The sequence below is a fragment of the Notothenia rossii genome (assembly GCF_949606895.1).
Source record: "Notothenia rossii genome assembly, chromosome: 3".
Lineage (NCBI taxonomy): Eukaryota > Metazoa > Chordata > Actinopteri > Perciformes > Nototheniidae > Notothenia > Notothenia rossii.
In genome coordinates, this window is record NC_136901.1 from 67,782,440 (window position 1) to 67,807,763 (window position 25,324).

The 25,324-nt window shown below is 41.4% G+C and overlaps 1 protein-coding gene across 1 annotated transcript in view; it reads right to left on the bottom strand.

Annotated features, from left to right (window-relative positions):
- Positions 1-25,324, bottom strand: part of tenm1 (teneurin transmembrane protein 1) — a 217,906-nt gene that overhangs the window by 79,508 nt on the left and 113,074 nt on the right. The window contains 11 exon segments of the mRNA XM_079670275.1: positions 963-1,050; positions 1,052-1,249; positions 6,383-6,644; positions 6,738-6,857; positions 8,011-8,245; positions 11,573-11,719; positions 12,590-12,619; positions 12,928-13,113; positions 15,904-16,104; positions 19,023-19,217; positions 22,018-22,119. Of these exon segments, the coding sequence (XP_079526401.1) occupies positions 963-1,050; positions 1,052-1,249; positions 6,383-6,644; positions 6,738-6,857; positions 8,011-8,245; positions 11,573-11,719; positions 12,590-12,619; positions 12,928-13,113; positions 15,904-16,104; positions 19,023-19,217; positions 22,018-22,119 (1,764 nt within the window).

The window sequence follows — 25,324 nt, forward strand, 5'->3', positions numbered from 1 at the left end:
CCAATTTACCATTCCATTCTCGACGAGAGTGAGATAGACGTGCTGCCTCTTGCTGATTTAACAGGGAATCACTCATACATTCCAAATATATGTATTGCTCTGATAGTACTACGGTCTTTCATGAGTGCTCTGATTATTAAATGTATTCTCAGATTTTGAAACAGCAGCCTTATGTTGTTGTTATTTAGCCTTCCTGAGGCTAGTGCCAAGAACCTGCTCCTACAGTCCTGCGAATAATCATGGTGATTTATGCATGCACATTAAAGAGATCGCAAATGACAGCACATGAGCTATTTTCAAATGTATTAACAGTATTATTAATAGGCCGATATTTACACCGAAATGGGGTGTATACTATGGTTTATTGGGGGAAACCAAGCAATGTGATAATTGTTGGTAATTCAAAGAAGATTGACAGCACTCTTGTTAGTGCAATCAGCAAGAAGAAGAATATTAGCTTAGCTTAGCATACAGACTGTAACAAGAGAAAACACCCTCTTTTCAAAGTTTGCTAATCTGCCTATTAGCACCTCTAAACCTCAGCAATTAGTTATGAACACATTAAGTCCTGTTTGTTTGATGAGAAATATAAAAAGGAGAGAGAAAAAAAGGGCCCTTTGATGTACATTGTCAGTGTCCTAAACCTTGAGGACGCCCTAAATGTTTGCTAATAGAGTGATGCAGGGATGATGTATTTCTGGTCGAACAAAGCCAGAGGGATTTTTCCATCCGATTTGGGAATATTGCATAAAAAACAAACTACATCACGGTCACATGACTGTATGTCACCATCGCTAAGCAAAAGGCGTTGTCTTATTTATTCAATTGTTAGAAACTGCCTTTTTTAAGACTCCTGAAATAACTATTGACTTCCAGACAAGGCAACCGGGAAGTGCTAAAAAGCTCTATGGCCCTCTGATTTAAAATAAACAAAGGCTTTTTGTATATTATATTCTACTTACCAGTAGCATAAGTGAGGCCCCAGACCTCCTGTCCATAAACGTCCGTCTTGTTCCACACCAGCCTGTGGACCAGGCCGGGCCCCGCGGGGGTACCAGCGCTGGTACATCCTGCCCTGGACCGAGGCGCGGACATGCACCTTGGACAGACCGCCCAGTGGGGAGACGGGGGACAGCAGGGAGGGAGGGGTGAGGAGGATTCTCAGCAGAGAGAGGTAGCCTGCAGCACGGGTGCTCAAATAGTTCAGCTTCAAAAAAGCCCCGGGGATCGAAACTTCATCCTGCACCGCCTGGGGAAAACAAGAAGGGAACAGAGTTAGATTGCAGGAGACGGACAGTGAAGAAATGAGAGGATAAATGAAATGTGTATTTGTTTTTTGAGCTGACATAATTAGGTCTTTTGGTAGGTACAGGATGAAATAGCTCACAGTCAGGTGCAAAGAGAACAGCAAGCACGTGTTAGCTATGTAACAACAATAAATATAGAGAACCTTTTCATAAAGAACATAACGTCTTTTTATTTCAATTAAAGGTGTTGTTGGATTTAGCTGATATTTACGGAGCCCTGGAGGGTTCATAGAGAGAAAAAAACGAGGCCACGTTTTATTAATTTGTGCGCACAAGATGTAATTCGTGGCCTCCATTTAAATAAAACGAGGCCACGCTTTATTAATTTGTGCGCACTTTGTTATGGTTAGGCACATCAAACTGCCCGATTATTACGCCATATTATTAGTTTTATGAAGATGTCTGGTCGCCAGGGTGTGTGTGTGTGTGTGTGTGTGTGGGTGTGTGTGTGTGTGTGTGTGTGTGTGTGTGTGTGTGTGTGTGTGTGTGTGTGTGTGTGTGTGTGTGTGTGTGTGTGTGTGTGTGTGTGTGTGTGTGTGTGTGTGTGTGTGTGTGGGCTTTTGTTTTCAGAAGATATTATGATAGTGGCGTTCGTTACGGTGCACTCCGACAGTATTTAGCACTAGCCTACATCGAGATTAAGATTAAACAAACTTCTTTCACTTGGGAACACACATATGGAGATGTGTTTAAATTACTGTTCATGGTAATTTGAAAACAAATGCCGGTGTCGTCGGACACACACATATACCAAACACACACATCCACACAGAGCTGAGCAGAGCACAAACACATCATGTAGCATTTCACGTTACCATAGCAACAACAACTTCCTGTCAACAGGGTAAACTCACCATCAAAATAAAAGCATCTAAATAAAACAGAAAGTTAACCTAAATTACATTTAAGACATATACAACTGCAACAAAATTAACAAAAACAATGTCATGTCCTTTTCACTTTCACAGAACACAAATAGGGTAATTTGAACTCTCCTGTTTTGCGAATCCGGTGCTTAAACAAATAGCACATCACATCTGGCCGAAATGTCCCTAAAATGAAGTCTGAGTTTGAAATATATCTCAAATAATGTATGCAGTATGCACTGCCATTTCCCCGCATACACATAACAGTCTGCAATGAAACGGTTGTCTCCTGTGCGCTCCACTTCCTACTTGGTGCACCGGTAACTATCTTGTGCGAACGAGAAAGTATATCGTGTGCACAAATTAATAAAACGTGGCCTCGTTTTATTTAAATTGAGGCCACGAATGACATCTTGTGCGCACGAATGACATGTCGTGTGCACAAATGACATCTTGTGCGCACAAATTAATAAAACGTGGCCTCGTTTTATTTATTTTTTCTCTCTATGAACCCTCCAGGGCTCCGTAGATATTTATACCTTAGAGACTAACAAATAAAAAGCCAAGCTAATCTCTCAGACACACATTGAATCTGCTGCAGAAGCGCACAATTATTCATCTGCTCCAACATTTCTCTTGGCTTAATCAGATACTGTTTTAATCAGTGATTACCTTAAATCAAATTAACTCGGAGACGACTGCCTCACACACACTTTCATCCCGCGTCTAAAAAGGCTTTGATTCCCTCTCTTAAGAGAGGTGAACACAGTGGGTGTTTCTAAGCTCCCCTGGAATACTAAGTACTGTTCTTTCAATTTACTTTGTTGCCTCCTGTTTGTCCTGGCTGAGGTGTTATTTGTCACGAGGATAAAATGTTCCTTCATTTTGACAATCTGTTCATCTCATCTGATTCTATTAAATTAACTTGTGAGGTGGCGTGTTGTGGATGTGAATGACATTATTTAGAAGCAAAAAAACATCTTGTTCTCCTTCCTCAAAAGGATCGCATGACCGTTGGATATGACTTTTTTTTGCAATCTATCATGTGTCCGGGAAATAAATAAACAACTCTCTGTGTTCCGAGATATTGAGTTGGAACTGAAATTAGGTCAGGATTAGGTTTTGGTAAAAAAAAAAAAACTGGAGTCACGTCTGAGGTTAAATGTATAATCACCAGTCTGACCTCCACACCGACTTTCATCCACCTGATTTCCCTTTTTGGTGGGGAAGTATATGGATGCAGTACACATTTGCATTTTGCTCATTTCTCCTTATTTGCATGATGCAAATGGAGCTAAATTTGCAACATCCTGTGAGAGCAGGTTGGTTTGCTGCTCAGCTGTAACAAATTGAGTTCTTACTGCCTGTCATCTATACACAGGAAGCAGTGCTTTGTTATGTTTCATATTAGAGCTGCACAATAAGTACAATTCTATAGAAATCGCAACAGTGTAATATTCAAATGCTAAATATGTGTTGAAATCCCATCCTGAATGAATTTTGTGGTGTTGAAGAGATATTTTGGGCAGTGAAAGGAGTATCTAACACTGCACTGTAACTCTGATTCATGTATTTTATACCTATATTACTCTATATTTGCTTGTTTAATGTTAACTGACTTTTTTCAAATATTTGTAGATGGTACTTTATAAAGTGATTCTGCTGCACCTTTTCTAAATGCTCCCAATCTTTTTCATTTTTGGATAGCACCTTGAATTGCCTTGTGTTGAAAGGTGCTATACAAATACACTTGCCTTGATATTTTATTAAAAAATGTTATAATGATAATGTGAAAAAATGTGCATGATGATCAATCCCTCCAATATCAAATCACTATAGCAATTTCAGTCCAAAGATAATGGTTATTACCCAGTTTTCCTAAATCTTGTAACTTGTTTCTTGATTGTATGGGCCTGTTGTAACTTATAGATAATCGCCTGATCGCGATCATTTGAGCTGACAGCAGTCATTTTGCCTAGTCGTCGGATTCCATAATCAAGGGAATATAAAGCCAATGTGAAGTAGTGAAGTATTGCGTTCCCATTGGCTGGGTAAATAAAGTGTCTACCTGGGCTGCAAGGATCCAACGACAGAAAAAAAAAGAAGAGTTTAGATCTCACTGCTGCAATTACTTCTCTTTCAGCTCATGTAAGAAGGTGTTTGTTGCTTCTGAAGCGAGAAGATGACAGAGAGGTGCTGATAATGGGTCTCTTTATTTTTAGCGTTGTGTCTCCCCCGGGCTGCAGCAATGTGTTTGACAGCTCTATAGAAAGCTATGCTGGGGTTGTTGCTTCCAATCCAACTTTTCTAATGAGATAATTCACATTAAAATGTTTGGATAGAAACATGGTGTTAGGAGATAGGTGTGGGCGGGTGGATGCGCTCTGAGGAGACAGGTGTTGGCGATCCGAGCAAGGCGGAAATGAATAGGTAAAATGACAGTAGTGAATGTAAAGAGTAGCCTTCAGTTTATCCATGTTTAAACGCTGCAGCTTTCTAAAACTTAACTAAAGATCCTGAATCTCCCAACTGCTGTTGAAGTGGGATTGGTTATCACTGGCCCTGTGATTATTTTTGTTGCATTTGTACTGACGTAAATAAGCAACACGTTCTCACTCCCAACCCGTCACACGTTGACGGACGGTCAGGGCCCCTCCCCGTCACTCTATTACGGACAGGGTACCCCTTGGAAGTCAGTTTTCAACGGGCAGGGCGTCCCATAGACCTTCATAGACCTCCCATAGCGTTGATAATAGACGCCACGAGAACGCTCCCCGACGGTCGGTTGTTATCAATATTAATATAATAATTATTTATTTTGTAATAGTCACACTCGATTTCGCCGATTTTCTGGTTGCCCCAGCTGGTCGACACCTCTTTTAGCAGAAACAAAGGCTACATTAATGTATTAATGCCGTTGTCCGTTACAAACTCTTCAACTACAACCCTAATTACATTTAAAAACATTTTAGAAGGCCTCACGAAATACTTTAATGTAAATTAAAATGTAAATGTGAAGGGATGTTTGTAATGTGGTGATTATTATTCACCCACGGATCTATGGGTTTGGGTATTGTTCCGCATGGACATTTTAGTTAACCGGACTTCCTGTTGATGTGAAATCCGAAAACATTTTTTAAAAATAAAATAATACTTTCTATTCCGAGTTTGGTTGCTTCTCTCTTTGGAGGTCATCACATAACGGCATTGTAATACACGGTTCGGCTGCATTAAATATTTTATATCTGCCGTAGTTCGCTATTTATAGAGCCCTGGTGAGAAGACTTCTAGACAAACAGGAAGAATTGCCGCCGAAACTGAATATGTGACGTGGATCATAAATATATCAGCAATTAAACAAAATCTTCAATTTCTCTTCACAATATACTGTAAGTCTCCTAGCAGTATCAATACTAATTCGGCTGACTTTTATATTTGATCCAATCAGTACGTTGGTATATTTACACCATAACGGTGCACAGCTGACAGAAAGGGACACCTGGTGGTTAAAGCATGTTATTGAAATGTATTATTTGTATTATTAGATATTAATAGGAGACACAGACAGACAAACTAATAAGGCTTTATTTAAACATTAAAGAATGCTTTAGGTTACGGTCTTATTTTGAATAAGAAAAAAGCTTTGGGGGTAGCCTATACATATTAAGCCTGACAAAGTACTAATATGTTGCTTTCCTGCAATGTTAACTACTGCATGTTTAAGCACTTATTTGAACTGATATTATACGTATTATACTCTTATAAGATGTATGTAGATAGTATAAGAAATGTGCAGAATACGACTAATGTGCAACCATTTTTGTTACATTACATTTTTAGAACTAGGTTTTCTCTCTTTTAAATATTATTAATTGCAGGAATTGTATGCCTTTATTTAATAACGATAGTTGAGAGAAACAGGAACATTTGGGAGAGAGACACGGATTAGAGAGTTAGCCATGCCAGGAATCGAACCGGGCACTGCTCGCATGTGGTAAGTACGCTAACCACTAGGATATGGGACACGTTTTTTTAAATAAATCTGTTCAGCAGAGCAATGGGTAAAACTTTGTTTCCAAAAACGATTTCAGAATTGATTGACAATTGATTGACAAATTGCAACAACTTCCTGATTCCTGAATGGAAATGAGTCATCAACTATAATTTATTTTCCTGAGAGGCTTTCGATGGAGTTTTGTGGTGTCATACCTGTAGCTCGGGCACTGCGGGCCCCTTCTCTGCACACGCTCCCATGTATCTGGGGAGCGGGTATGGCAGCACCAGCGGGTAGGGACTCAAAACGGTCCTGATGTCACATTTGGGAGGCGGAGCTTCTTCCCTGGACATGGTCACCTGATCCAGAACCAGGAAGTTGTTGTTTGGCGTCCAAATGGTGCGTGTTTGTGGCAGAAAGGGGGGCCGCTGGAACATCAAGGTCATGGCCATGGCGCCCAAGGTAACCAGGTCGAAACTAAAGGTAGAAGACAGTAAGACAATAAGATTGAAGGATTACGGGGAATAACAAAAAGTGGATTTTGAGGATTTTGTAACTGGATTCCTGTACCTCCCATCCTGCCTGCTGATGGTGTAACCGTACTCTGGATGCTGCGGGAAGGTGATGTTGACGCCAACCAGAGGAGAGCCGTCCTGCAACGCCACGCTGCCTCGAATCACAGCTACCCGACTGGATAAACAAAGGGGAGCAGAGAGGGTTACACAATGAAAAGAGAAGACATGAATGGTTTACAATGATGGAGAATGTAATGATTGTTTGCAGAGAGCCATATTGTGCCGGACGACCTTGTGCCTGAAGAGAAAAGCAACTGCAATTATTCTGCTCGCTACAATTCCCTCCTTTACAGAGAAATCTGCCAGAGATTGCCAGGATACAAGGGCCATAAATATAGCTTCACCCACAGTAAAACCTTTCAACAACCTGTCATATAAAAAAAACCCAACGTCCACATCATGTTTATATCACACAGTGACAGTGTTACCTGCAGCATTAAAGCTCTTTAAATAGACCCTAAACTATCAGTCACTATTTTTGAAATATTCATCTTGTTTTGCAGGGTGAGATACACTGCTTAAATCGCAGAACTGGTCAAAGGAAGACAGATTAGGACGGACACATGTGTTGCACGCATTGATGGAGCCTATCTGTTACTCAGGGAAGAGGGATAAATGAAGTATGGCGAGGTTTCTCCGGGTGGCTGCATCGCCCCGTTTGTTACCCCTGTGCTGAAAGCTGCCATCGATTTCCCCTCTGAAGAACCTGCCACATAATTAATGTATTTGTTTATTCGACAAGTGAACCGAAGAGGGGGGAAAAAAATGCACTTTGCCATTTTTCACAGAGGCATTGCTGCTTGTTTTTTCCAAACTTTCTAGGTCATCCTGTTGCCGGCGATATGTATTTCTCTCTCATATTGCAGCGCTGAAAAATTAATGGGGACACCTTAAAGACTGTTGTAACTGAATGACACATTAGTGTGTAACAAGCAAATGCAGTTGTGGTGGCTTGACAGTGATACTTGGGAGGACGCTGCGCTGCCATGTGACTGCTAATCTCCATGGGAACGCGATCGCTGATATGTGTGCACAGGCGTATAAACACGGGGGGGGAAAAAATGCCTCATTTACATGCAAACGCACACGCTATCATTAAACAAATAACAGGGAAAAATGGACGATTCAATGCATTAACACAGATGTATTTGCTTCATTATCTACTACTCATGGCTTTACATGCTATATAGGAGGACATCTGAAGGGCATGGAGGAAAACAAATACAAAAAGCATGCAAACGCAGACCCGGGCAAACAAGAGCACATACCTGGTATCAAAGGGCACGTCTCCAGGGAGAGTGTGTGTGGCCGATTTGCCGAGGAGGAAGCGTATGCGGCGGTAGAAGCTGTGCATGTGTGTGCCGGCGGGCGAGGGGGGTACGGCGGGGGTCAACGGGCTCTGCTGCAGCAGGGCCAAGGGGTCCGTGGAGCCGTGGCACAGAGGGTCCGAGCCGCAACTCAGCTGCTCGCAACAATCAGGGTCCACGCAGTCCATGAGGCCATCTGAAATTACAAGGGAGGTTTAAAAATGCATGAAACACTTTAAAATATTTATAGAATGTGAGGAGGGGGGGATTTACAGAGTCAATACAGGCGAGATCTTTATTGTGCGTACTTTATAAAGGCTTTAATAGAATTAAGTGACTAAAGTGCTGAGAACACATTTCTATTCTAAAGGCCAAGGTACTGTATATATATGCAGTGAAAAGACATAAAAAACCATAAACCCTGCCAAGAAATAATTCTGCTGGCCTGAGAGGAAGTCATCTACAACAATGAAGTGTGCATGTATCGCCATTATCACGAGTGTCAATCAAATAAGATTCAATACGGGGACCATCAGTGTACAATTATAGCATCTATTGTTATGAATCAGACGGGTATTATTCCAATGTGATCCGTAAAAGTCCGGCGTAAACAATGAGCCGCCGAGGCAAACCAAGGCGGCAGGTAATAGGAGCCGGGATGGCATTTGTGTTTCCTATTTCAAGTGTGCTCCTGAAAAGGCAGGAAGCAGTGGTGACATTTAAATGCATCTGGCCACGGAGCAGAGAGCGAAAGGCCAACAATACTCTATTATGTCCTCGTAGAAAGCTAGCCTACTACAATGGTTGATTTCCATAAGACTCCCTACTTCAACTTGAAAGCACGGCAATAATTGAAATTCTAATATCATTTTCATTACACACGTGTGTTGCCTATTATGCGGGCATTTTTGTTTACCCGTTAGATACAGGGAAGTGCAGTGAATGTGGATTTTGAACATGTGTAATATAAATATGTATGATTTCACTGTGTGTGTGTGTGTGTGTGTGTGTGTGTGTGTGTGTGTGTGTGTGTGTGTGTGTGTGTGTGTGTGTGTGTGTGTGTGTGTGTGTGTGTGTGTGTGTGTGTGTGTGTGTGTGTGTGTGTGTGTGTGTGTGTGTAGAAAAGGATGTTTTTGTGGAAGAACAATACGAGCGCTCGGCTCTCCCATCCAGGCGGAATAATTGGAACTCTCTCTTCAAAGTTCCTCTTTATTCTCTGATTACTTGTGATAGCATCTTTCCATCTCTGTCTATCTTCAGAGACAAAAAGATTGCAGCGAGAGAAGGCTATGAGAGCCTACGGAATATCTGCCAATTAAGGGGCGATGGCTGAATTGTGTGCTAAAAAATTATGGTTTCTCAAGCTGTGCAGAGAGGTGCAAGGATAGAAAGATAAGAGAAGTGTAAGTGGTCTCCATGAGGCTTTGTTAGTGAGTCTTTCTCCAGCGTAATCATTCCTAAACTCAACGGTTTGATACATACGGTACGGACGCCTCATCAATATTCATATGGCATTATAAAAACCTGATAATGTCATACAGGGCTTTTTTGCAGATAGCACCATTTACGGTAATGCAGAGAGAAACGTGTCACTTCCTCCACCCTCTCTCCACCTAAACCTCCCGGCTCATTCAGAGAGAGAAATAAACAGTTTTTATTTAAAGGGACAGTCAAGGCATTTAGTTGCATAATGTGGAACGTGTGTGATAAGAAAAAGACACATTAAAAAAAATAAGTTAAAGGAAGCAGCAGAGGGTGAGATATCCTGACTTTTAGTCCAAATGTTGGTTAAACTACATAAAAACAGGATCCTACATTTCCCACAATTCAACAAACATCACCCGGCCATGCGCGAGACTTTCAAAGTAACAGCAGACTTTTTGCGAAATAGTCATATTTGTTTTTTTTGCAGATATGGGTGAGAAGATCAATATTGCTATCATATCTGTCCATTCAATGTAAGTCTACAGCTAGCCGTTAGCTTAGCTTAGCTTAGCACTTAAATCAGGGGAAATGATTAGCCTGGCTCTGTTCAAAGGTAATACAATCTCAAACAAGGATCTCCAAAGCGCAGGGATTCAAATCCCGTTTGTTTTTCAAAAACGAGTGCATTGACTTCCTACAGATCTCGCAGCCTCAGAATGACTACAAGACTTTACTTCTCCTGATATCGAACATTGATCAATTGTATCCCTGTTCATATTGAACTCCCTGCAAGATTGTAAAGCATAACCCAAAATTCAACACCTAAATCCTAAATGATTTGAGTCTAGTTGAGAACATATCTTGAAGGATTGTCACAAACATGAATCGGTTTTTAAACTATTTCCTTTTTTTTCAATGGTAGCATATCTATTGATTTAAATCAAACAAAATTCAATGAAAGTAGTGATCTTTTTTCTTTTGAACAACTAGATTAAATAACCCTTTCTGACACAAAAACATTAAGAGATGAGTCAAAGTTGCCCCTATTTTTTACCCTATCATATGAAATATCTTTTGATAACCAAATAAAATCAGAACAATGACTTAATCCATAAATTAAATACGAGAAAACCATCAGTGCCTACACTGCTGGCAGACCGCAGTCCCGCTGTGACTTGTTGTGACTTGTTTCTTTTATTTAGCCGCACTACAACACATTGAGTTTATAATCAGGCAGAGTGAAAACCTGTATTTCATGTTTTGAGCAGCCATCTGACTGACTTTCTGAAGTGTTGACTCAGTCAGTCATGCAGCTTTGGTAAACAATGTGAAGGTTACATTGTTGCTTTCAGCCGCCCAAAAAAGGACTACAAAAAGTGTGTTAGGCGTTTGAGGTTTCCCGCTACTGTGTGCACTGACTCAAACGCCATGCCTCATAAAAACATGGAACCATGCACAACAAGCGGGGAGCTTTTCCTCCACACAGAAGAGACACTGCCTTGTTTGCAATGATGGATTACAACCTGCTTAACAGGCATGTCTAGAATGGATATTTGATGTTTCAAAATGAACTGGCACAGGTGAAAGGAACGTATGTTCTCAAAAAAAGTGTTGGGAAACCTACTAAGAAGGGACTAAAATAGGGAGACGATTATGGAAATGGGTAGAGATTGCGCTCCCGCTGAAATGCTCCTTCCCTGAATCCTTACCTGAAAAGAACAACCCTGCTCTGAAGCTGAGTGACACACACCTCTCACCTGTCAACAAACAGCCCCTAACCAGAGAGCTCTTTTCTGCATGGGTTGCTGTATTAGGACTTGAGAAAGATTTTTCTCTGAGTGCCTTTTTATCCCTTGCATATTAGACATTTAGCTGTGATACGAAGAAGAACACACACACAAATTCAGATTCAATGCAATAATGACCAGCGGGACTCTACGGGAGTCTCAGCAGGACTGGGACAGGAAAACAAAGATTTTCCAGCAGGAGAAAAAGGAGGAAGTAAAACGGAGCGGACAACGTGCCACAGAGACAGAAATGAAAGAGGTGAGAAAAGAGAAGAAGAGATAGAAAATGAAGGATGGAGTTGGAATGTCACCTCCGTCGTTGTCTGTTCCATCACTGCAGTCAGTTTCCATGACAACGCTGCATCCAGGCCCACTCCATCCCGCCTGGCAGACGCAGCGCCAGCCGCTCTGCTCCAGGGTGCAGCGCCCGTGCCCGCTGCACAGCCCGGGGCATCCGTCTGAGAGAGGGGTGTCCCACGTGCAGATAGACACACACACACACACACACACACACACACACACACACACACACACACACACACACACACACACACACACACACACACACACACACACACACACACACACACACACACACACACACACACACACACACACACACACACACACACACACACACACACACAGAAAAATAAGGGTTTTTTAGCATGTGTGGGCATGTTTGAGGTGCACAAAGTGACAATTGGAATCAGAATCCAAAAACATCTCTATTTTTCCCAGGGGGAAATAGTGTTCTGTGACAGTTGCTCCACTTGAGAGTGAAAGGAAAAAAAGATCAATTGGAAAAAAAATAGAATTAAAATATTCATATAAACGTAAGAAGTAGGAACAATGTGCTATGAAAAAAAGGAAATTAAATCTATAAACAATTCTTATGTAAACAAGTTAAAAGAGGTTAAATTAAATGTAATAAAATAAAAATGTGTACAGTATACATGTATAAACGTGAAATTAAAGCAAAAATGTGCATTTAAAAGATAAATAAAATGAAATAAAAGGATGCATTGAAACAAAAAATATTTAAAACAAAATAAGTGAAATTATGGTAAAAGAGATTCAAATAAAAAGATAAAATAAAGTGAAATAGAATAATAAATGTATTAAAAAGATAAAAAAATTCAATACAAATAATTAAAATACAATAAAACATTATAATATAAATGAAAGAAATTAAAGTAATTAATAGAAACATCATTTGAAATAAAAATAAAATAGATTAAAGAAAAAAATATACAATTAAAATAGGCACATAGTACGACAAAAAAGATGAAAGTTACAATATATTAATTGTAATAAGAATATATTACCTTTCACAACAACGTCCAAATCATGAGTAACTGTAAGGGAAAACAAGTGAGAATTGGATAAGGGAATGCAAACACTTTGTTTAGCTGTTAATCATACTAATCAAAATATCACAAGGAATAATGCCACACACACACACACACACACACACACACACACACACACACACACACACACACACACACACACACACACACACACACACACACACACACACACACACACACACACACACACACACACACACACACACACACACACACACACACACACACACACACACACACACACACACACACACACACACACACACACACACACACACACACACACAGCTCACCGATGTAGCAGTGCTCCCCCTCCCAGCCCGGCTGGCAGATGCAGGTCCCGTCGTGGCACTGGCCGTGCTCCTCGCAGCGGGGGTGGCACGCTCTCTGGTCGCACGCAGCGCCGATCCAACCCTCCTCACACTGGCACTGGCCCTCCGAGCAGACGCCATGGCTGCCACATGGCACCGGGCACAGCTCTGCAGAACAGGTGGGTGGGGGGTACGCGTGAGAAAAAACAAGTGTTAGAAGGAGGGTAAATGAGAAGGAGGGGAGCAGATGGAGGAATCGAGTGTTGGAAGGTAGAAAAAAAGAGGCACAGGGGAGACGAGGAGAGCAGAATAATTCTAAATTGGGGGGCGAGCGTTCGGATATAGGTGAGAGGATAACCTCAGAGACTAAAAGGTCTACTCTCTCACTATACGTAATCTTCCCACCTCTAATAGCTGAGCCCCCTGAAGGAGATGAAGAGTGAATAGACTCATAATAACAGGCAAATGATTCTTATTTGCACCGCACATTTAAACTACAGGGACTCCAATTCAGCCCTATTATTCTTCTCTGACATTTTGATCAGATTTGGAGGCTATGTTAATACCCTCTCTTTTCCTACATCTCTCCATCTTTCTTTTTGTCAGCATTCTGTTTCCAGTATCCCTTTCTCGCTTTTGCTACATCCCAAAAATGATTTCTTTTTGTCTCTCTTCTGTCCTCAATATCTCACGTTCTCTCTCTCTTGCAGCAGAAGCTTCATCCATCAGTAAAGAGAGCAAAACTGCTGGAGGCACACAAAGACTACTTATCCGGCTGCAATAAAAACTTATTTCAATTTAAATACACATAGCATGGAGAGGGGAGTAAAGAAGTGGATTAAAGTTGGAGAGTTTTTCAGCTCTCTATTAGAATTACATTAGCTTAGCTATGCTTCAACAAGACCAAGAGGTAGAATCGAGGGGTCTTTTTTGATTAAAAGCCCGGCAGGTAGAGGGAGGCCGCTCATATCTTGGATATTCAGCCACGGTCTATCATTATCATCGGCTATAAGGAGGCCTGCATACACCTGAGAGCAGAAGTGAATGCCAATTGCCTTCAAATCACCCGTGTGCATGGTGGGACAGGTCCTTTGCAACACTACAGTTAAGCTGGTGTGATGGAAAGGGTAAGTCAGAGCTATAATGGCTACTTTCCTCTCCCTCTGTCAGTTTACAAGGACAAGGACTCTTTCTCTCTGACTGCATTCTATATAGTCCTCTTCTCATTACAATGGCTAACTCTTGTTTTCTTCACTCGCAAGTGGTTGTTTAGTTAAGCAAGCGGAGAGCAGAGAAAGTTCAGGTGGTTGTACTGTAGATTTAAAGAATCTTTTACCACGATGTCTAACAGCCGCGCTCTGACTTAAACGCGGCGCGCGGGTAAAAGGGGCTGCAATAAACCAGCTTTCAAATGCCACGCTGAACGCTTCTCAGAGTCTCTGAAAGGCCTTCAAGCTAGTCTCTGAAAGGCCTTCAAGCTAAACTACAATCTTGATTTGTTCCTTCTTTTAGCTGAAGGGGGATATGTGTGTGTAGGTGTGTGTGCGTATACAGTACGTATATGTATGTTACAGGAGTACGGTTAAGTGAGTGTGCTGTTGCAAGAGGGGAGGGGGGGTGGGTAACCAGAGTGCTGCCTTCATAGTCATGAGGGGGAATCTAATTTAGCACCAGCATGAAGAGAGTGTGAAACACACATGCAAAAACACACATACACACACACACACACACACACACACACACACACACACACACACACACACACACACACACACACACACACACACACACACACACACACACACACACACACACACACACACACACACACACACACACACACACACACACACACACACACACACACACAGTGGCTCCAATCCATATTCCTCTCTCATGTCTATCAAATCCCCAGAAAATAGTATCAAGACCCACTCGCTGCAAGAAAACTAGAGGAAACTAGAGATCTGCGCTGACAATTCTTAATGTTTTCTTTCCACGGGTGTATATTACGCACCTCCCTTTTTGAGTTCTCTCCCCTGTCCTCTTTCCTCAGGTGTTCCAGATGTGCTCTTATCTCATAGATGTAAGTAAGTTTGAAGAAGAAGAAAGCCTTCTCACCCTTTTTGCTGCATGACCAAGGAGTCCTCAGTCGACCTTGGTTTGGGTTATGTTGCTCTTCATTTTGCGCCTATTTAATTTTAGTTTGAGGATGGAGATTTTCATGACTTCTTTTGTAGGTACAGTTTATGCATTGTGTTTATAAAGCTGTGACTAGCCCCCAGGAAGTGACATATGTAGTGGCCAAATGGCGCTACCAAACCTCATTCAATGACTTAAATTGGGTCAACAAAAAAAATTCCCATTCCCAAGGCGATCAACTTTACAGTATGAACACCTGGATAACCCTAATTTAAATCATTAGGTCCTAAAAGTTGCAAAAATCTCTTAAAGCTAAGTTATTTACCTGCTCCGTTGATTTGAGTTGGCCGATTCCTGGCTATGACGCAGCAGATTAGAGGTGGGGCTTTAGGAAAATGCAAGTGCACATGCTCTTTGAGCCCAAGTCTTCATGTGATCAAGGTACTGTACTGTTTGTATTTACAGTCAGGCCATTTGGCACCTTTCATATAATTGAACCAAGCCCACCTTCAACGCTGTATCCAGTTGTCTTTAAACATTCAATCTCTGAACAGCTCTACTTTTACCTCTTCTCGGTCTTACGGCCGCTGGTGTGGCTAGCCCAAACTGTCTATATCCCTTTCTTCTTATTCAGACAGTCCTCCACACTCACATCGTTTGTTTAAATGTTGTGATATGATAAATAAAACAAGTATTTTCTGTAAATGGTCTTTTGGGTTTGGCAACTCAATTTCTTTTTGCGGATCAAAATTTGAGCCCCAAAGGTTTTATGTATTTTTTGGCCAGAAGCAGCTGACAGTAATCCTCAGGTCTTACCGGTGTAGCAGTCGGGTCCGGTCCAGTTTGGCTGGCAGGCGCAGGTGTCTGACTCGGGGAGATAGGTGCCATGTCCCGAGCACTGCTCCTGACAGGCTGGCAGCGGGTCGTCACAGCTCACTCCTGCCCAGCCCGCCCCGCACACACACTCCCCGCGCACACACACGCCATGACCGCCACATTGAGGGTCTGCGCAGTCTACTGCAGAGCGGGGGAGAGGACGGAAAGAGAAAAAACTGAATGAGTCAGAGGTTTTGGGGAGGGAGGGAGGGAAAGGGCGGGTTTGGAGTGAAGGGGGGTTAGTGGGGGGGCGCCGGCCTCATTATAATCATCAGCTCACCGAGTATGAAAGCAGTGTTCTTTGCATCCCATCCAGGAGTTAACCACCCTCGCTACAATCCCTGTATCTGTTCCACAACATTACACTTCATAGGACACTTAGAACTGAGGCTTTGATAAGGGCTGAAATGGGTTGTGTGTGTGTGTGTGTGTGTGTGTGTGTGTGTGTGTGTGTGTGTGTGTGTGTGTGTGTGTGTGTGTGTGTGTGTGTGTGTGTGTGTGTGTGTGTGTGTGTGTGTGTGTGTGTGTGTGTGTGTGTGTGTGTGTGTGTGTGTGATGGTGGTCCTCGCGACGCAGCGCTAGTGTGTGTAATTACAGCTCTGAGCACCAAGTCAAAGCTCAGCAGAGTCCAGCTCAAGCTCAGCTCAGACGCTCAAGGTCAAACAGCTGATTGGGTCTCTACAGGCGGAGGTTGGGGGGGCAGCGGGGCGGGGTTTGGGACAGCTTTGTTTTCAGTTAATCATCAAGTGAACCATCATAATGGAGTCAGAGAGCACAGCTTTGTTTACTTGTTTTTGCTAATTTATTGCTTGGCTTTAAAAGGGTAGGATGTGATTTAGGCCTAGGGCTGGCTTCCTGTCTGACTGTAAGGTGACCCAGCTACCTATATCATTTATATTCCTTTTATCTACCCAAAGGGACCTTTTTACTTTAGTTTACTTTACTTCAGGGTTTAATTGTTGGTTTTAATTGTATTACATTATTTACATTCAGGGGTGCAAACTCATCTGGAATGAAAAAGGTCACAAAGATGCAAACCCCCCACGGATGTCTGAGCATGTTCAAGCAGTGTGACCTTTACAATTATTGAACCGTGGAATACCAATAACACTTAGAATTATTACTGCATTTCACTGGCCATTGAGCAGTAATTTCCTTTTCATTATTCATTTTTTAATTGTTGCTTATACATCACATTTTGTAATTGAAACATTTTTACATATTTATGTTACATTTTGTAGTACAATGTGCACATTGTTACTTGACTTCTTATGTTAGAATAAATAGAAATGTATTAGTATTTAAATTATTATTATTACATTTTAATTTACATTATTCTTGCACATTTCTAACTGTAATACCTCTGTTAAAGGTGGGGTAGGTACGTTTGAGAAACCGGCTCGAGATACACTTTTTGTTATATTCCATGGAATGCTCTTAACATCCCGATAGTAATGAATATCTTAAGTGCTTTGACAAAAAATCCATAAAGAAATGTCATCTGTGGAAGCCGTAGTACTGTAAAAAGCACGACCAATCATCTGAGCCGGCCCGGCCAAAATAACTGGATGGCCTACCTGCCTGTCAGCCTTCCATCGGGGCACAAACTTATCTCGTGCCCTCATTGGTCATGTGCGCGTTCGTGTGTGTTGGAGGAGGGGCTCTGTAAGGAAGTGGCAGATTTGTTCTGGTTGTGTATTTTCAAATTCTAGCGCACTCAAGCTGGTTTCTCCAAAATGACCTATTTCATTTCATTTTAATTAATTTTTATATTTGTTATTTTATTAGTAAAATGGAGCAGCATCTTATTTATATACCGATTAAAAATAAATATCAGTTGGAAAACATTTGGATTTAGTTTTCTTTAGCAGGCTTATGATATATTATTGTATACTTGAAAAGCTAAATGATCATGACTATTCATTTTAATTGTTTTGTGTCTGTTGAAATGTTTAGTTGATGTGAAAGTATTGTTTCAAAATGTGAATGTATAAGAGGTGTGTTTGTATCTGATTCCTCTGTGGATTTATGGGTGTTTCTGTCTTGATAGCAATGAATTGTATGAGAAACATCTCAGGATTGCAGTATGATTCATGTGCATTTTAATCGGAGACAAACACTGTAAAATATATTACACTGACAAGTAGATGATGTGCAATTTACCTATAGGAAATGGATGTACATCACATAGGTTTTGTAAAATATTCAGCACTAAGGCTGCAATAATTGGCCAGCTGGGGAAAAGGGATTAGTATGGAAACCTGTTATTAAATGGGCCCAGGGGAAATGTTCTTAAAGCTCTTAGTATTGACAAGCTCCTATGTAACCAGTCTGCTGTTGGTATTGGAAAACTCATGGAAAACTGATTTCCTGTTATTTTAAGCTACATAAACGTTATATAGCAGCTTTTGTCTTATCAACTCAATTTGTAATTTATAATTGGAATAAGACACATGGATTCTCCCTATTCACAAAATCTATATTTTCTTTGGGAACTTGATGTTTGTAGAAGGGGCGGAGCCAGCTCTTACTGATAAAAAAAGGGAGCGATCAGCAATTACAAAGTATAATAAAACTTAAAAGTAATTATGTAATGCTTTATAATAGGAAAATATTTCCACGAAGCATTATAATGAAATAGAAGTACTTACAACTGTATTTCAGTATTATAAGAAGATTATATTGCAGAGGGTTTTTCCTTATTTGAATTGATGATCTAAGAATAGACAGTGTTGTACAGCTCTTTAAGGCTTATTTGTGAACTTGGAGTGAATAAATGGAAATTGCCTGGACTGGTTTCACTTCACTTGATCCACACAGTCCGTAGAGTCTGCCGAGTCGGCGATAATTCTCTGTGGGTCTGACACTAAGAGGGCCCCTTGTCAAATTACACACAGTCATTTGATCCATCGTCAATATCAAAATATCGATTAGTGCCGCTTTGAATTAAATGCTTATCTTAAAAATAGCAAGGTCACTCATTTGAATAAGTGGAGCCATCTTTGTTGTGACACAATAAAGGTGAGTATTTCGACATGTGAGAGAGTGACACATCTTACCTTGTTCACAGTTAACCCCCTTGTAGGCGGGGCTACAGATGCAGATACCCTGGATGCAGGAGCCGTGATTGGAGCAGGTAGGGTCGATGCAATGACCTTCCTCCACGTTACACTCCGCCCCCTTCCACCCTGCCAGGCACACACACCTTCCTTTCTCGTACAAGCCGTTACCGCTGCACAACACGGGGCATGAATCTGCAACGGGGGAAACAAACACAGATTACAGCCACGTATTTGGGGTTGTACACACACGCAAACACACACACACACACACACACACACACACACACACACACACACACACACACACACACACACACACACACACACACACACACACACACACACAAGCGGAGTGCTGCAGTATATTAGCCAGGAGACCGCAGTAACCTACCGTGAGTGGGGCTACGCTCTCTTATCTCGCCGAGTGCGCGGATTCAGCAAATCCTCAAGCATCCTCTGTCTCTCCCTCTCTTTCTCACACACGCGCACACACACACACACACATTACAGCTTATCCCTCACGCTGTTTCAATTTACTCAAGCACCACCTGAGCCCCGGCTACCGCGGCAACCCAGGAATTGTAGAAAATCCCCCCCAACGTCACCTCGCTTGCTCTGAACAGGCCGTGAAAACAATCGTGAAAACGGCAGATTAGGAGGGAGAGCATTAGTGGGGGTTTATAGAATGAGGCTGGAGAAGTGGAGCTACGCAGAGAAGGAGAGCTGTGTGGTAATAACAGCCAGGTAGAATAAGTGAGCGCGTGATGACGCATTGACAGTAACACCCCCCCCCACACACACACACACACCTCCTTCCTCCTGACTTCAAATGGATTAGAAAGAAAATGCAGAACCAACGCCGTTTCTTTTCTTTTTTCGGGATAATTTGCAGTGAAGACCCCCGTGCGTTCTTGTGTGTGTTACGTGTTTGTTTGATCCTTTTGTTAAATCTAACACGCTGTACCCCGCAGAAATACATTTCACACTTCACTTTTTTTTTTGCCAAAACTCGCTGTCTAACTTTTCAAACAGGGAGAATATTATGAAACGGGCAAATGAGCGAGGATGAGAGGAGTTGGATGAATAAATGATGAGCATAAATAAATCATAGAATGTGATATCATATCAGCTGTTTCTACACAATGAGACAGATACAACTACAATGATTTTACAGAGGAGGACAGAGGAGGGGAACGAATATGAAAAAGAATGGAGAGGAAAGACTCATAAGGAAGGAAGAACTAATTCGCAATAAATACACTAATTTTTCTGTTACCAGAGCTTATTTCTCCGTGCCATTAAAAAACTCTATTCCTTTTCCACCAGTTGCTGTCAAAAAGAGTCAACACCTCCTGTAAATGTTTCAAATTAGCATCTGCAGTTGCATCTGAGCCCCGGAAGGCTTTTAATGAGAAACATATGTGCAGGAAGTGTTACGTTTTATTGACAGTAGCTTAACGGCACCTGAAAAACAGCCTAATGGAATCGAAATTACGGAAAAAAGTAGGTGGTTGATGAAAAAAATGAAGTCGGGGATGCAGAGTGGTGATTATACATGATGGTAGGTGTGTTAATGGGAGTGGTGGTGTGGAAATGCACATTACATTGACGGTAGATCCACACTAATAGGTTTTGTTTAACAGTGCACAACTTTTGTTACGCTTACGCCTAGTGTCCACACTTTTCAACAAGACTTTTTGGAAGCCTGCAGATCCACGTTTTGGTTTAAAAAGTCTGCGTTTTATTCCCTTATGGAACTGAGACTTTTGATGATGCTGACACCCACTTCTGCTTCCTAATTGGGTCTTCTTTCCCTTGTTCCTCGTGTCCCTATTATATGCCCTGTCCTTCTGGAACAAATCAAACCACATCACCCTTAGTCCTGGTGTTTCCAATTCCTACCAGTGCACTAAAGGCCTATGCACGCCTGAAAATAGTCCTTTTTCATTGTGAATCATCACACCTGTAACAAGTTTGTAGAGAAAGTGACAATAAAGTGATCATAAGGAATCATAAGGAAAACTAAGACCTAATTGTGATCATTTTGACTAATATTGTGTCTTAAGTTATGGGAGGGATGGATCGTTTTTGCAATAGTATTGTTATTATCCTTGAAAAGCATCATTAACGTGATCATCTTTCAATTTTTTTAAAGCATCTGCACCAAACAAATATGTTTTAAGAGGCCTTGTTATGTTTTTTGGGGTTTTCCTGTGGTGTTTACCATAGGTCTGTGTGCTTGTAAAAAGCATGAAACACCTCCATTGGTCTCCTTTGTTTGTTTGTAACACTCATGCTTCTCTTGGCTATGCTCCAACACATTGTGATGGCTACAGGACAGACTGGTCTCTGGTTTCAGACAGAGGGTGAGAAGAGGTTCAGGCAGTATGAGAAAAATAAAGCACTTTTTGAACATTGATGCATGTAAACATGTCACAGTAGAGGCACATTACAAATATGAAATTGAAAAATTAGCAGCATTACTTCTTTAGAATACTATCTGTAGGGTTACTGTAGATATTACCGCAGCTCCACAATACATCATTTAAAATTGTATTTCACCACATATTAACCTTCAACAAATATTGTGCTTCCCGTGATTTGATTATTGCACTAGTCCATAATGCAATTTCCATTAAATGTGCAGCCTTAGTATTGAGAGCATACCAACTAATGGGGACGACATGTTAATGTTCAGGTTTACCCTTGCACTTTTGGTTTCTACAAAAACATTTGTACATAGTCAATGTTGAATAAACACTACACTGTCTTGCTTGCGAGAAAAACTGCAAAGGTCATTCTCAAGCTCTTGGTGGAGAAAGATGGGTGGTGGTATATTCTAATGAGCCTTAATGTGGCATAAGAAGAGTAGTCAAATTTGATAAATTATTGGTAGGCACCCAAGATACCAAGAGAAGTTAGTGAACTGACAATGAAAAAGTGTGTATTACATGGTATGTCCCCTTTGATCCTTTATCAGAACGCATCTTACCTTTGGCACAGTCTGGACCCAGGAATCCAGCGAAGCAGTGACAGTGTCCAGCCACACACTCTCCGTTTCCATTACAGTCTGTGGAGCAGCCATCCATTGAGTCTGCACGACCAACACACAGTCACACACACAGTTACAAATCAGACACAAAAGGCAAAGGAAAATAAACTTGAATATATTCCTTTTATAACTCCGTAAGCTGGCATGGCTCACTGTTATTGAATGAGAGATCTGATAAGCAATGGATGGCTCCCCAGACTCGGGGGCTGTATTAGATTAGTCTGATCCAGCTGCTATCACTCTCTGGGGAATGGCCAAGCACTCACTTACACTCAGTAGCACTAAGCACATTATACTGCATTACAGGTTGGAAACACACAACGCGCAAATTTACAGACATCAAGGCTTAATCAACAAACTGTTTACAAGGGGCGCAGTTTTGAACAAGATTGAAAAACATTGAATCTGACATTGTGAATGCACAAGTTGGCTAATGCTGTGTCGCTACACTGGCGGAGTGGCGTAGATCAATGTGATGCTTGTTCCTACGAGACCTTTTGTCTAGATGCGTGTTTCCTCACATCTCTCTTAAAGATGTACGCATTTCATCATATTCCTCCATCAAACTTCAATTAGCCGCCTGTCTTTTTACAGTTCCTCCTTTTCCTCCCATTGATATGTCCATCATGTCAGGTCTCATTCTCCGGGCACAGACAGAATGGCAAAGGATAGATAAAGGGAGGTTGAGCACTTCCATGATTTGGGAGCATTATATAACACAGCTGAGCTTGTCCCAGATGGAAGATTCTGCGGGAGAAGAGTCTGGCAACAAGACGTTTAGACTGCTGATTGTTGTGTGCCAGACGCACTCTATCTAAGCAAGATAGAGTCATTATAGCGGGTGTCATCCTTTGTTTGACCCTGCTCTGCTCCTCTGAAAGGGGATCGACTCTAGAGTCAAACCACTGCAGTCCCCTGGCACGAAAAATCCTTCCGAGGCAGGGCTCACGCACACGCACATTTACAAACACACGCGCAGAGTTATTACATGGCGCCCGCCTGGAGGCGCGTGTGACACATGCTAATGAGACAGTCGCTGCAAGTAGCCAGCAGCGTGGCGCTATCCTCCACGGCAGCGCATCACCAAAGAAAGCAAAGTCATTTTCACCTCTGTCATCGTCACTGTGATGGAGAGAAGGAATGGCAATCATCGTTTTCTCCCACACACTCGCAGACCGTTTCTTTCTCTCTCTTACAAAAAAGCTTTGCATACAAATTCTGTTGAAAGATGAGAAGTCCTCATCTGGGCCAGTTTTAAGCAAGGATCTCTTTAGATTCAAGATGCAAGGCTTTATTGTCATGTGCACAGTAGCTAGAGTGTAGATATGGAAAGGAAACACTCGAGTCACAGCTCCTCCAACAGTGCAACATGAATATAGAACATAAAACAAATAAAACATTTGTAGTTATCCCAGGTATATAAGAAATCACTGGAGATGGTCTAAGTAAGCAAAACATGTTTCTTTTTTGAGAGACAAGAGAACACAAGCCGTGTCGATATCCTGTTGATATACTATAGAAATGCCTTTCTTTCCGAAGTATCACATTTCGACATTGTTGACTTTCGCAGATTCAAGTGGTGTTCCAGAGGCTCCACTGCTTTCATTCTAGACTCGGCTGTTTCCCTCCCATCCTCGGGCCTCAGATACGAACACTGACGTCCTTTACTTGACCCTACACACACATTTTCCTTGCTCATCCTAGTGTACATTCTGAAGCACTCAGGGAAGGCACAATACATCTTGACACTCCATGTATTTTTTACTGAGTAGAGAGGTGCGCTGATGACGTATTTATGAAGGCCGATCCCGAAGTTAGCATCGCATGGCTCCCTCGACTCAAGTTTTTAAATTGGATTTTGGAATATTATCTGTGGCTAACACACTATCTGATATGTATACAGTTTGTTCAGCAGGATAACCTCCACATATGAACACTTCATTGTAATTCTTGAAGCATTCATGCAATTGGCAGATATTAAAAGCTTACCTAATGCTATAAACAAACTCAGCGTGATGACGTTTAGTAGTCTCATTTAGTCACTTATTAGCAAGCGCTGTTTTTTATGGCACATAGCAGCTTTGGACACTCACCAGTGAGGTATTTATTGCCATACTTTATGTCAGAGAACAAAATAAAAACATCTCTTAAGCTGTGTTTACCACAGACCTTATTTCAACCGCGAATACGCACAATAAACCTTTGACTTCGGGACAAGGGAAACTGAGGTGCTAATATGATAAGTCATTTCCAGGTATTAAGACTCATTACTGCACCACTTTATTTAGCCATTTGTTAGCAACTGTTTTTTTAATGAAAAATAAAAGCTTCAGACATACACAAGTGGGGATGATTACTGGAATATAATAATTATGTTGTAGAACAAAACGTGAAAAACTTATTTTAGGTTTCTAACGACAAAACTTTTTTAAAAAGAAGAGGGAACAGGAAGTGTTAAAATGCTTACTCATTGCTGGGTTTTAGGACTACTTTCTGCACTGCCTTATACATTGGATTATATAATGAAAAGCACTTCTATGAAAAAGTATTGTACTAACATTTCAATGTTGTGTTAAGCACCTGACACATGTAATGAACAGAAACTCCTCTGCAGGGTCACGGAGTTCCTTCCAATCCTCAGGAGATGATTGATCCGTCAGTACGCTCACAAGGCTGTGCGCTGCAGCGCTGTAACAGTTATATAACTGCTGTGTCTTTCAGGTCAATGCTTCAACTATAAAAATCTGCAGGCAATTAACAGGTAATGTATGGTGAGCCATGTCTTTATTTGTTACAGTATACATACTCTGCCTGGATGTGTGTGAGCATCCGTGAGACACCCACTCGGTTCTTTCCACTCGCTAAACCCTTCCCAGTTAGAAATCACTCATGCCATAAGTTATTGCAGTTAATGCTATTATAAATCGGGTGCTTCCATCCAAGTGATCTGATTGGTCAAATAAGCATTGCAATTGTGCTTTATGAGCCTGTAAACTTTCAGCCATTCTTTACGACCGTTGGGCTTTATGAATTTATGAAAGAAAAAAATGGCTGTTCAGCTAACTAGAAGCAACCAGCCGTAAGCCAAACCACTTTTTTGTTTGTTTTTTTTATAATTTTTTGTTAAAAGTTCCGGGTTTCTATCATGAAACCTTTTTCTTTATTTTGTCGGCCATTGTGTAAAAGATATAATATTCAAGAGGTTGTGTGATGACAGCTGAAGTGGAGCAATTATGCATAATTAATA